Source organism: Puma concolor, chromosome B1 (genome assembly GCF_028749965.1).
Source record: "Puma concolor isolate L17-30 chromosome B1, mPumCon1.1.hap2, whole genome shotgun sequence".
Classification (NCBI taxonomy): Eukaryota; Metazoa; Chordata; class Mammalia; order Carnivora; family Felidae; genus Puma; species Puma concolor.
Window position 1 is genome coordinate 7,009,032 of NC_141670.1, and position 13,211 is coordinate 7,022,242.

Genomic DNA, 13,211 nt, shown 5'->3' on the forward strand with positions numbered 1-13,211 from the left:
TCTGCCCGGGATCCAGGCCTCGGTGTCCAGCTGAGACAACACCGGCCCCGATGTGCCTCCCTGGAAGCTTCCAGGGCTGTCTCCAAGGCGCGTGGCATTGGCCACGCCCAGGCACCAGCCAAGCGTCCTGAGGTGAGCCCTGATCCTCCTCCGACCCGTTTGGCTCCGAGTCCCCAGCCCCACATCCAGACACCAGGCAAGAGATGGGACCCGCTCCCCGACGACACGTGCCAGAACCCCCGAAAGAAACCACGTTGCAGCCCCTTCCAGCCACCCCACAAGAGCACAGGGAGCACCCACGTGGGGCTGCGCCAGAGTCTGTGTCGTCCAGCAGGGAGAAGTGCATGTGGTCCCACGGGGGCAGCCCAGCTGACCAGGAAGACACCCGCCTCGGTGCAAAGCAGGGGCCTCCAGCCTCCACGCCCCCAACCTCACCTGGACACTCTCCAGGCGTGCACTTTGCCCCCGTGTCCGCCCTGTCCGCAGGCACCCGGCCAGCCCCTGCGAATGGTCTTCAGCCGCCTGGACAAAGGCGGCTGGAGCTCCAGGTTCATAGCAGCTCCCTGTCTGCCACCTCCCGAGAGGCCAGTCCCCCCTGGCCAGGGCCCGCCCGTCACACACCAGTCTGAGGGAGGCTGTGTGCCTGTCTCCCGGAGCATCCTCCACGATGACCTGCAGCTTTCCTCGTCCTCGGAGGAGAGCGACCGCGAGTGAGACACCTCATGTCCTCGGACACTCGTCCTCTGGCTCTTGTGACCCCGAGCAGGTGACTGCGGAGCGGCGGGCAAGGCAGGGCCGTGACCTATTTTTGCTAAAGCAGCAATTCCCCCAAAGACCTGCAAGGACAAAAACTTGCGTCCACACCGTGTTTGGTGTCCTGCTTGGGGCGGGGAGTGGGTTGAGCGCCCACGTGCAGACGCTCATGGCGCACTTTTCCTTTATGCATCTACACCTTCTGGTTCACCTGCTCCGTCTCAATCAACAAGGTCTCGTTTCTTTCGTTTCGATAGATTCTATGAGAAATCCAGCGCCAGGAGAGCAAGAGGTCGTCCACTCGAATGTAAAGTTAAGGATCTGTGAAATGAATGTGTAGTGGGTTTGCGAATGTCTCAATTTGGGGACACCGGAGGAATGATTCCAGTCTGGGCTGGGCAAGTGGAGGCAATCTTTTGTGTTAGAACAGTTCACTGATATCGTTTTTCTGCAGATCATATCGGGGAATATTTTACATGCTGTCTGCATTTTTGTTTTTCCCTGATAGTGCAACGTTGTGTGTAGTGTTACCACAGCTAATAAAATTTGCTCAGACACGACCGAATGTGCATGGTTTTCTTTTTTGTGTGTACACTGTAGTTTCCCATCACTTAGAGTAGAATCCTGCATTGGTTCCCAAGTGCACTTGGGACTTGGATCCTCACCTAGCGGAGAACAACTAAGTATTCAGAAGCAGCAAAGAAACACGGGTTAACCTCTCTTCCCCTTTCAAGATAAAGTCTCTCCAAGTGTCCTGGGAACAAGACGATGCTAGAGGTGAATTCGAAACCGATGAGGGTCGGGATGCCTGGGTGGCTCAGTCAGAGAAGTGTCTGACCTGGAGACGGCGGCTCACGTCATGATCTCAGGGTTGGGGAGATTGAACTTTGAGTTTCCCTCCCTCCTCGGGATTGCCTCTCTCCTTTTCTCTCTAACCCTCCCCCACATTCTCTCTCCCTCCCTCCCTCTCTCTCTCTCTCTGTCTGTCTCTCTCTGTCTGTCAACATAAAAACCCATGAACTGAAAGAACATGTGCGTGGGAAATCAGTCAGCATTAGGGGCTGCTGTCCACGTGTCTCTCAAAGGCATTTTCATTCACAAGTCACGTCAAGGAGGGTGGCATAGAAGAGATACAAAGGAAAGGATGAGAAAGACATTCCACAGATAGATACTAGAGAGGGGAAGGAGACACGAGAGTTAGGAGATAGACACATAGAGTGACGAGCGATTGATGAGAGAGGACAGAGAATTAGGTGGTCAAAGGGTTCTTTGGAAGCAATTCTGCAGGCCTCTTTGCCCACGTGGCAGGTGGCCGGGGCTGAGGCTCCAGAAGCAAGGGGGTGTTCGTGGAGTCTGAAGACGGGCAGGCTCCAGACCCGGGGAGAATGGACTTGTCGGGGCCAGGCACTCAGACAGGAGCAGGTGTCTCGTCTTGGGACAGGGGTCAGCTTTATGCTCCAGGAAGGTCTGGAATGGACTGGCTCAAGTCACTACGTTAAATAGGGCAACTTGCTTTGCTCAGACCAGTCACGTGAGAGTTCCTACCATCTAACACCGTCCAGTGAAAACACAACCGGTTTTCTAGGAGGAGATGACAACCAAAGGGAGAGATGATTCCTTGCAGAAACAGGTCCAAACGTGGCGCCTGCCTGCCAACGGATATTTGAAGAACAGGGAAAGGTGTGCTTGTGCCCTGGCCTCGCTCGCCCCCCCTCCTCTACCCACTCTCTGGTAGATTCTCCTTGGGGTGTGGTCCTGAGAGTGGCAGGCGCCAGGCTGGCCCCGTGGAGCGACGGCCTGGACGTGAGGCCGGGCCAACTGAGGGCGGAGAGCATTGGGATGAGGTGTGGGCATGGGTGTGGCAGGGGTGAGGATGCTGCGGGTAAGGGTGGGGCCGTGGTCCGGTCCCATGCAGTGAGGCCAGGCGGAGGCTGACGGAAGCCGTGGGGGGGGCTGGAGGGCACCAGGCAGGGAGAGGGCCGTGTCTTGAGGCTGTGGTCACAAGAGTCTGAAGACTCCTTTTGTGCATCCCATTGGGTGTCCTCCTTGACCCCTTGCCCCTTTCCTTCCCCTCACATGGGTGTGTTTGGCAGTGAGACACCTCACGTGCTCGCAGCCTTTTCCTCCTAGTTGGTGACCCCGAGGAGGTGACTGTTTCATTGAGGATCCTCTCTCCCTCTCTCTCTGTCTCTCCCTGGCTTGTCCACATGAGCGCTCTCTCTCGCTCTCTGTCTCTCTCTGTCTCTGTCTCTCTCAAAATAAATCAATTAAAATGTTAAAAGTGAAAAACAAACAAACATTAGAGAAGAAAGCACGATGTCAGTAGACCTGGTCAGTTCTGAAATCTGGTCTAGAGATACTGACACCCTAAAGCCACAGTTTCCACGAGGGGACATTGGTCCATGCATGTCTAAATTCCAATGTCAAACCGTCTATAAACGTCACAAACCCACAACCAACATGTCCTGAACCACGGGAACCTATACCTACCTTGCTATGTGATTTGCTAGTAATGCCAGGGACAATTTGGCAAGTGATGGGTTTAGGATTTGTTCTCCTATTGGGAAGGGAGCTACAAGATGAAGAAAGCATTTACAAAGCCCGAAACCAGGCAAACGATATTTCTTGGGACAATTTCTCGGCCACCCCTTGGTAGACAGACATGTTGCAAAGGACCTTCATGATAGTCGTATACACAGATCCCATGGAGACAGTTCAGGAGTTTTAGAATCAAATCCATGGACAGTAATCATTCCAGAATAATTTGCTGGTGTCACATACATTCTGGCTGACGGACAGGAGGTGCTCCTACATGATACCAGAGCTCAATTGGTAAAATGATTTCCACGGCCTAAAAAATTCATGGCCGTCATTCCTCGACACTTTGTGTTATCTAAGAGCAAAGTGGATACTCAAAAAAGGATCTCCTCTAGGTTGGAAATGCTCAAGTCCGTCTGTCCAGAGAGGGAGCAATGGAAATGAGGGAGGTGGAGAAAGTGGTGAAACGTGTGTGTGCCTCTTGAGGAGGGAGGGGCAGGAGGAAGGCTGGGCTGAGTCGTCTGTCTGCAGAAGAGTGACCACACCCTGAGACCCTGCATCCAACTCCAGCTGGTAGCTGATTGGATGACGTGGTCCTAGTCAGGTGGGTGGGGCGAGCTTTACGAGGGCTGAGGAGAGGGCCCCAGCCATCATTCTGAGACTGGCCTCCTGAGAGAAGCATCGCTCTGCAACGTGAGGCTCCACGTTTCAGGAGACATGGAGACGCCCTCTTCCCACTGCCGAGAGGAGACTCAGTTCCGTGTCTTTCCAAACCTCAAACCTTGCGGATCAAATACGGGTGGTGCTGAAGGCCACGGAGGACCCACTCTGCCTGAGAAGCCGTCACCGTCATCGCACACACCCTGCGACCTGCCTAACGGTTGGGCTCCCACGTCGACGGGTCTGCCCCCCGCAAAGAAACCTGTGAGTTGGAGGAGACCTTCTGTGGTTGGGGCTGGCCTGCAGAACCTGGGGAACACGTGCTATGCGAATGCGGCCCTGCAGTGTCTGACGTACACACCACCCCTCGCCAGCTACATGCTGTCCCAGGAGCACTCCCGAAGCTGTGGGAGGCAGCCATTCTGCGTGCTGTGTGCTCTGCAGGCTCACGTGACCCGGGCCCTCTGCCGTCCGGGAGACGTGATCCGGCCTCCGCCAAAACTGCTCGCTGCCTTCCACACACACAGGCAGGAGGATGCCCACGAGTTTCTGATGTTCACTCTGGATGCTATGCAGCAAGCGTGTTTGCGTGAGGACAAGCCTTCAGAGCCTCAGGCTCAGGACGCCACCCTCATCCGGCAAATCTTTGGGGGGTACTGGAGGTCTCAAATCCAGTGTCTCCACTGCCAGGGTGTCTCCAGCACTTTGGACCCTTACCTGGACATTAGCCTGGATATCAGGGCAGCTCAGAGCGTGAGCCAAGCTTTGCAACACTTGGTGAAGCCCGAACAGTTGGATGGTGAAAATGCCTATCGTTGTAGTACTTGTCTCGACAAGGTACCTGCTTCCAAGACGTTGACTTTGCACACTTGCTCCAAGGTCCTGATGCTGGTATTGAAACGATTCTGCCATTTCACGGGCAGCAAACTGGCTAAGGAAGTGCAATATCCTGAGCGCCTTGACATGCGACGCTACGCGTCTGGGCAGAACGGGGGGTCGCTGACTTATGTGCTCTATGCCGTGCTGGTGCACGCGGGCTGGAATTGTCACAGCGGACATTACTTCTGTTACATCAAAGCTGGGAACGGCCAGTGGTACAAAATGGATGATGCGAAGGTGACCGCCAGTGATGCGACGTCTGCCCTGAGCCAACACGCCTATGTCCTCTTTTACATCCAGAAGAGTGAATTGGAAAGAGACCGTGCGAGTGAGCCAGGTGCTGGGGAATCCACATGCCTCCAGGCTGACCACGCAGGCACGGCTGCGGCCCAAGGGGGGCCTGAAACCGACCCCAACATCGAGGGGCCACAATTGGAGGATCACGTGGAAGAGACACCACTGCCAGCAACCACGTTAGACCAGTGGAGATTCCTCCAAGAAAGCCACCGTCCCAAGTCTGAATTCAACCTCAGGAAACTAGAATTTGCTCTTCCCCCCGACGCGGTCCTAATTCACCAGTCCAAATACAGAGATGAGATGGGAAAGGATCACCGTGAACCAAACATCTACCGGCTCAACAGTTCAGCCAGGGACATCCCACCTCAGAGGGCAACGGCCATTCACCAAGTCCCTTGTCTCACCGGCAGAGCCAGAGCTACCAAGAGGAAGAACAAGAAGGGACAGAGGTCTCAGGAAGCAGTGCAGGGATCCCACTACGGGCTTTGAGATACACGCCTGCCCACGTGCACACTCACCCGCCCTCACTCACTACTCACTCACTCACAGTCCCTTGTAGGCCACATTTTGTGTGTTGTGGGTGGGTGTGATCGGGACATGTGGAGGGAACATGAATCTGGCTGTATTCATGGGGTATGGCGTTCCAGTTGACCTGGAGAATCCTGAGCTTTCAGGCTGGCTGGCTGTAATGATGTTATTGGAGAGGTGTGGATTATGCTGGGTATTTGGAAGGTTTCTCCCCTCCATCAGCACCGAGGATCATTGGGCACTCTCAGAGCCTGAAAGGGTCAGAGGAAGTGGCCAAGGAGGCATGAAGGTGGAAACAAGGCAGAGCACCGGGAGTCCCTGTGAAAATGCCTGGGACTCACGGTCCCATCATCCCATTCCCTACTCTCTGTGTATTGGTAAAGTACATGTGCCCAAACATGTGCGTGTGGGGACTCTCGGTGATATCCAAACATGCACCGGCAGGGGAAGGAGTTTGAAACAATCTCAGTGCTTCCACACGGAGGAGTGGCAAATGACCAGGAAACTGGAAGAACTCTAGCTCTACGTGGGAGCAGACGGCCTTTTCAGGAATGTCTTGTGTCGGAAGGAGAGGAGCAGAAGGAAACACGAATTCATAACTGTGCAAAGTGTTTCCTTGTATACATAAAATATTTTGTAAAGGCTCCACATGTTCATGTGAACATTGGCTAATTGCCTGGAAATGGCAAGGAGCAAATACATGCTCATGTCTCTGGAGACGGGTGGGTGGAGCCTTCCTGGCCCATGTTCATTCGATGAGGTTCCCTTAACAATCCCCCTCCCATGAGGCTGCAGAGCAAATGGGGAAAGGAACCTTCTCCCACCTCTTCTTGCTGAGCCACCAAGCAGCTCTACCTTGTTCCGCAGAGTTGACCACCATCCCCCCATCGGACAATCTCCTCCACAAGGGAGGAGGCTCAGGGATTTCTGCTCAGTTGCATTGCAATCTTGGTCCTCGGTTGTACACCTCAGAAAAACAGTCTCAAGTGGACACCGAGGCAACAATGTGGTATTTCAGGTCAGGGTATGGATGGATGCTCTCTGTCACACCTGTATTTCTTAGGAGAGAGACTCACTAAATACATTGTTGAATGGGAGTTAGTGCATGATCCTTCAATTCCCCCCAGGGGAGGGGGGCCATATAGGAGATCTCTGGTCGTTTGCCAATGGCACTGACAGGGTAAAGCCTGTTGTTGCTGTTGTTGTTGTTGTTGTTGTTGTTGTTGTTTCCAGTCTGCACTAAACATACACATCACACGTAGTGGGAACTAATGTCAGTATGTGAATTTTGTACAGCAAATCATATTGAATTCTGGATGTTCAACTATCATAGCCGATAGAGGAAAAATACTTTTTCTTAATCTACTTTTAAAATGTATTGGTCTGTTGTTTTCATGTTTTAAACATGAAGTAAAATGTTTAAATAAACAGAGAGGGGCACACACACAAAACAGAGACAGAGTGTGAGCATGGGAGGGGGAGAGAGTGAGAGACACAGAACCCAAAGCAGCTCCAGGCTCTGAGCTGTCAGCACAGAGCCCAACGTGGAGCTCAACCCCACGAACCATGAGATCCTGACCTGAGCTGAGGTTGGACACTCAACCGACTGAGGCACCCAGTCCCCCCTCCAGTTTCCAAATTTAAATCAAATTCAGTTAACAGTGAGTGTAGTCTTGGTTTCAGGGGTGGAATTTAGGGCTTCGTCCCTTACATGAAACACCCACTGCCAACCCCCACAGGGGCCCTCCATAACGCCCGTTGCAAATGGAGCCCACCCACTCCTCCCCTCTAGCAACCCTCACTTTCTTCTCTACACTGAAGGGTTCTCCTGGGGCACGTGGGGGTCTCAGCCGGTTCGGACTCTGATTCAGTCAGCTCATGATCTCAGGGTTTGAGACTTCAAGCCCCGTGTCCGGCGCTCTGATGACAGCTCAGAGCCTGGAGCCTGCTCTGGATTCTGTGTGCATGCCTCTGCCTGCCACTCCCCTGGTCATGCGTTCTCTCTCTCTCTCTCTCTCTCTCTCTCTCTCTCTCTCTAAGACAAAGAGAAAACAAAATGTTTTGAAGAGTCTCCTATGGCTTGCCTCCCGCTGTGATTGTATCTTATGTTATTTATTCTTCGCTTGCCCTATGTTCTTCTGTTTTGTTTTTTATTCCACAGATGAGTGATGACATGGCACTTTCGCAGTGAAAGAGTTCAACAGGGCTAGCTGGATGTTAGAGCTCAAAAGACATGCACACGAGACATCTATCTTTCCTGTGGATTTGATTCTAAAGTGGGCAGAATCGTGGGTAAAATGCAAACAGTGTATGTGCAACTGAGCCACCAAGGGAAAAGCCACAGAAAATAACCACGCTAGGTCATCCTGTAGAAATTTTGGGATCCAACTTTCTCTTCCTGGATTAAAACCTGTATATCACACGCACGCACACACGCACACACGGACAATATTTGATCTGGATCTCAAGATGGCCTCCATATGCATCCAGTCAGCTCCCCGGATGACTATGACCAGCTCTTCCTGGGTGGCCGTGTGTCACGTGTTCCACCCACACCTGATGAAGTCCACACCCCTGGCTCTGCAATCCGTGGGGGAGATGACAAGAGGGAGCCTTGCCACACTGCTCTCTGTCCAGCAGGGGGCGCTGCTGGCCAGCACGGGCATTGCCTAGACTTCCAGGAGGACCTGGCATCGGGCACTTGCTCAGGCTGGCAGGTCGGAGTCTCCGTGCCTCGCACTGCAGCCTGAGCATTTCGTGGGGCATAAAGGCGACCATGAACATTTACTTACAGAAGGTCTGGTGGGTCTAGGATTCCCTCCTTGTGACTTAACTTTGGCCGTGCTGGACCCTGGACTCTGAGCTAAAATTGACCACCTTGAGCTGCTCGGGCCACTGGTGACGATCTATTTTCCAGACATTCCAGGAACTTTTCTTTCAAAGTATAAATCCAGTTAAGTCAAGACATTCAATTTTAAAAACTGTTGACAATTAGCAAAGAAGATTGCATAGGGGGAAACCAGGAGGCAGGTGGCCTCACGTGCGGCGATGTGGGAGCAATCACGGCAATAGGAACAGCGTTATTGGGTCTCGCCAAATCCAGCCAGCCTAATCTGGATTTGTCACGGAAAGCTTAATTCAGAGACGTCACCCTGCAAGTCGTAAGGGCATTCATGACGATACAGAAAAGGCAGTGTGGGGGGAGGGGCCAAGATGGCAGAAGAGCATGGAAGTTTTTTTTGCTCTTGCATCCATAAAATGCAGCCACATCAACACAAAAGCATCCTGCACACCTCGAAAACTGATCTGAGGATTCATGCAACAGCTTGCCCAACCTGAACCCCAGAACTCCGTGGGGACGCGGCGCAGAGAGGTGAACTGGGGAAGAGAGAAGCCACAGAGGGCAGGGAGCTGTTTTTGCCTGCAGAGAGAGGACGGAGACAGGGGCAGAATATGGGGAAAGCAATCCCCTCGCCGTCCCCTCCCCCCGCCAAAAGCAGCTGGGGAGAAAGTGGACATGTGGAAAGAGCCACAGGCACTGAACCAAAACGGGAGGAAGGAGAAAGGAGCGGGTTTAAATTCCATGAAGACTGTACAAACAGGGGGAGGGCAGAGTGCGAAACTCCGCATCTGATAGCTGGCGGTGCTCTGGTCGGAAGGGCGAATCCCCGAGAGCAGAGTGAAGACTGGGGGTGTGGAGGAGGGGTGTCTGGACCCACACGGAGAAAAGCGGTTCCCCTGCTGCCAGGACACGAGGTAGAGTCTGTGTGGCCACCCCAGCCGACCCCACAGGTCCCAGCAGACCCCGGAGAACAGCCACATTCGCTGGTGCTGGAACAAGGTCGTTAAGGGGGAAGCCCGGTACCAGAAGGGTGTGGTGATTGTCCATAACCCTCGAAGCGCTGCTGCTACACCATCGCGTGAACGTTTTCGGGCGCAGGCTGGCACCCAGCCGCAGTCTCTGGGCATCGGCAGCGGCACGGTGTTGCCAGTGTTCCTGGGTGCGGCCGGCACCCGGCCACCGCTCGCTGAGACCCTGACGCGGAGGATCTGAGCAGGTCTCAGCCGCGGGCCCTCAGAAGAGAGGGGTCGGGAAACACAGCCGCCTGGGAGGTAAATCCCAGGAGGGAGGTGTCTCCTGGCAACCTGCCGGCTGGGCCACGGACAGTGTCAAAGCGGCCAGTGGACAGAAGCCGGAGACAAAGGACGGGGGCGGGATTGCCGACCGCAGACAGCCGACTTCCGATACTACAGACTGGGCACCTGAGTGACGCCAAGGGCTCCGCTCCCGCGCATGCGCATATGCACCTCCAAGCGCCCCAGCAATCCGCGCTTGTAGGCTAGCTGCGCCATCTAGTGGAGAACAGAGCCGTGACACTTAGCACCGCCCAACTGGGCCAACCTGGCTCTTCAGGAAGCCAGGTGTCTCCGCCACTTTGTAGTGTATGGACTACAAAGTGCTTCATCCTTTGACTTCTAGGGGACAACAATGTAACTTCAATCGTATTTCAGTCTGTTCGCGGGTCCATCTCTTTTCTTTTCTCTTTCATTTCTTTTCTTTTTCATGAAGACAGAAAGAGAAAACATATGTTGTTATTTTCCATGGTTTAAAATAATTTCCTTGAATGTCTTTCGACTATATTCGTGTAATTTTTTGTAAATGTGTCAAATTCTATTTGAATTCCATCATTTCATTTTATCCTATTTCGTTGTATTCTTTTTTCCAAATGTTCACACGGTTTCCTTTTTTTATGTGCTTTCCCTTTTTCCTCTAATCTTTCAAGCCCATTTCAACAACCAGACCAAAACTCACCTAGGCTCTAGCATCATTTGTGTGATTTGTGTGTGTGTGTTGTGTCTTATTTTTAAATTTCGAATTCTTTTGTCTTATTCATGCCTTTCCTTCCTCCCAAATGACGAAGCAAAGGAATTCACCCCAACAGAAAGAGCAGGAAGAAAGGACAGCCAGGCCCTTAACCAACCCAGATACGAGCAAGACGTTTGAACCAGAATTTAGAATCACGAGAATAAGAATACCAGCTGGGGTCGAAAGTCGATGAGAATGCCTTTCTGTGGGGATAAAAGAAGTAAAAGCTAGCCAGGATGCAATAAACAATGCTAAAAGCGAGCTGCGATCTGGAACAGATGCCACAGCGGCAAGGATGATAAGGCTGAGCAGGGAACCAGCGATAGAGGGGACAAAGCAATGGAGAATCACGAAGCGGAAGGAAAGAGGGAGACTAAAGCAAAAGAGCAGGGTTTCAGAATTCGGGAACTCAGCGACTCATTGAAAAGGAATCACATCACAATCATAGGGGTCCCAGAAGACGAAGAGAGAGAGACAAGGGGGCACAAGGGTTATGTGAGCACATCACAGCAGAAAACTTTCCTAACCTGGGAAAGACACACAAAATCCAGGAAGCACAGCAGAAGACTCCCATTAGATTCAACAACGTCCAACCATCAACAAGGCAGAGCCTAGTCGAGTTCACAAAATACTCAGGCGAGGAAAGAATCATGAAAGCAGCAAGGGCAACAAAAGTCCTTCCCCTACAAGGGACGACTGACCACATTTGCAGCAGACCTATCCACAGAAACCTGGCAGCCCAGAAATGAGTGGCAGGATATATTCGTCGCACTGAATCCTAAAAGGACGCGGCCAAAACTTATTTGTCCAGCAAAGCTGTCATTCCAAATAGAAGTAGAGATGGAAAGTTTCCCAAGCAAAAAGTAAAGGAGTTCCTGACCACTCAGCCAGCCCTGCAAGACATTTGAAGGCAGACTCTCCCAGGGGACAAAAGACATAAAAGAAAAAAACAGACCACAGGCAGAAAACACTGGCAAGGATCGGCGAACACCACCAGAAACTCCAACTCTACAAGCAACACAATGGCAATAACTTCATCCCTTTCAGTACTCACTCTTAACGTCAATGGACTCAATGCTCCAAGCAAAACACATAGGGTGACAGAACGGGTGAGAAAAGAAGGTCATCCACACGCTGCGTACAAGGGACCCACTTTAGATCTAAAGACGCCTTCAGATTGAAAGCAAGGGGATGGAAAACCATCTCTCATGCTCATGGTTGACAAAGGAAAGCAGGACTAGCCATACTCATATCGCAATACTAGAACTTGTATGGACCCAGAAAAGACCCTGAAGAGCCAAAGCACTGTTGAAAAAGAAAGGAAAGCCGGATGCATCACAATCGCAGACCTCAAGCTGTAATTACACAGCTGTAATCATCAAGACAGTATGGTCCTGGCACAAAAACGGACACTCAGCTCAAGAGAACAGAAACGGACCCACAAATGGATGGCCAACTATTCCTTGACAAAGCAGGAAAGAATATCCAATGGAATAAAGACAGTCTCTTCAACAAGTGGTGCTGGGAAAACTGGACAGCGACGTGCGGAAAAAGCAACCCGCACCGCTTTCTTACACCGTACACGTAAAGAAACTCAAAAGGGAGGAACGTCCTAAGTGTAAGACAGGAAGCCATCGAAACCCTCGAGGAGAAAGCAGGGAAAAGCCTCTGTGATCTGGGCCACAGCAACTTCTTACTCAACACGTCTCCGGAGGCAAGGGAAACAAAAGGAAACACGACCTATTGAGAACTCATCAAAAGAAAACTCTTCTGCACCGGGAAGGAAACGGATCAGCTACACTAACAAATCAGCGAAATCTTCAATGGTAGAAGATATTTGCGAACCACACATCGGAGAGAGGCTCAGTATACAAATCGATAAAGAACTGATCACACTCAACAGCCAACACCCAACGAATCCAGTGAAGAAATGGGCAAAAGTCATGAATAGACACTTCTCCCAGAAGACATCCAGATGGTCAACTGACACATGAAAAAATGCTCAACCTCACTCATCATCAGGGAAATCCGTATCAAGATCACAATGAGCTACCACTTGACACGTGTCATAACGGCTAACATTAACAACTCAGGCAACAACCGATGTTGGCGAGGGTGCGGAGCAACAGGATCTCTTTTGCACTGCCGCTGGGAATGAAAACTGGCGCCGCCACCCTGGAAAACAGTATGGAGGTTCCTCAAAAAATTGAAAGCGCAGCGACCCTATGAGCCAGCAATTGCACGACTAGGTATTTACCCAAGGGATATGGGTGTGCTGGTTCGAAGGGGCACCTGCACCCAAACGCCCCCAAAAGCTTCTAGCAGCACTACCAACACTAGCCAAAGTATGGAAAGAGCCCGAATGTCCATAGATGCATGGAATGGAAAAAGAAGAGGTGGCACATATATATACAATGGAACATTATGCGGCGATCGAAAGGAAAGACAGGGTGCCATTCGCAACTATGTGGCTAGAAGTAGAGGGTATTCTCCTCAGCGAAATTAGTCAGAGAAAGACAACTAGCCTATGACTTCACTCATATGAAGGCTCTAAGTGCAAAACAGATGAGCATAAGGGAAGCCAAGCAAAAATAATATAAAAACTGGTAGTGAAAAAACATAAGAAACTCTTAAATATGGAGAACAATTAGAGGGTTTTGGGAGTGGTTGTGGGAGGGAAAGATGGGAT

General features: G+C 51.7%; 1 protein-coding gene and 1 long non-coding RNA gene across 2 annotated transcripts; both read left to right on the forward strand.

The window, feature by feature from the left end:
- The first annotated feature begins 518 nt into the window (after positions 1–518).
- On the forward strand, positions 519–1,313 carry LOC147581445 (uncharacterized). Its single transcript, XR_015249668.1, has 2 exons — positions 519–766; positions 1,011–1,313. It is a non-coding gene; the product is annotated as an uncharacterized LOC147581445 (long non-coding RNA).
- A 2,695-nt stretch (positions 1,314–4,008) lies between these two features.
- LOC147581446 (ubiquitin carboxyl-terminal hydrolase 17-like protein 6) lies at positions 4,009–5,674 on the forward strand. Its single transcript, XM_086702878.1, has one exon. It carries the CDS (start codon positions 4,009–4,011, stop codon positions 5,614–5,616), a length of 1,608 nt encoding a protein of 535 aa, XP_086559004.1. The 3' UTR covers positions 5,617–5,674.
- Positions 5,675–13,211: the final 7,537 nt, after the last annotated feature.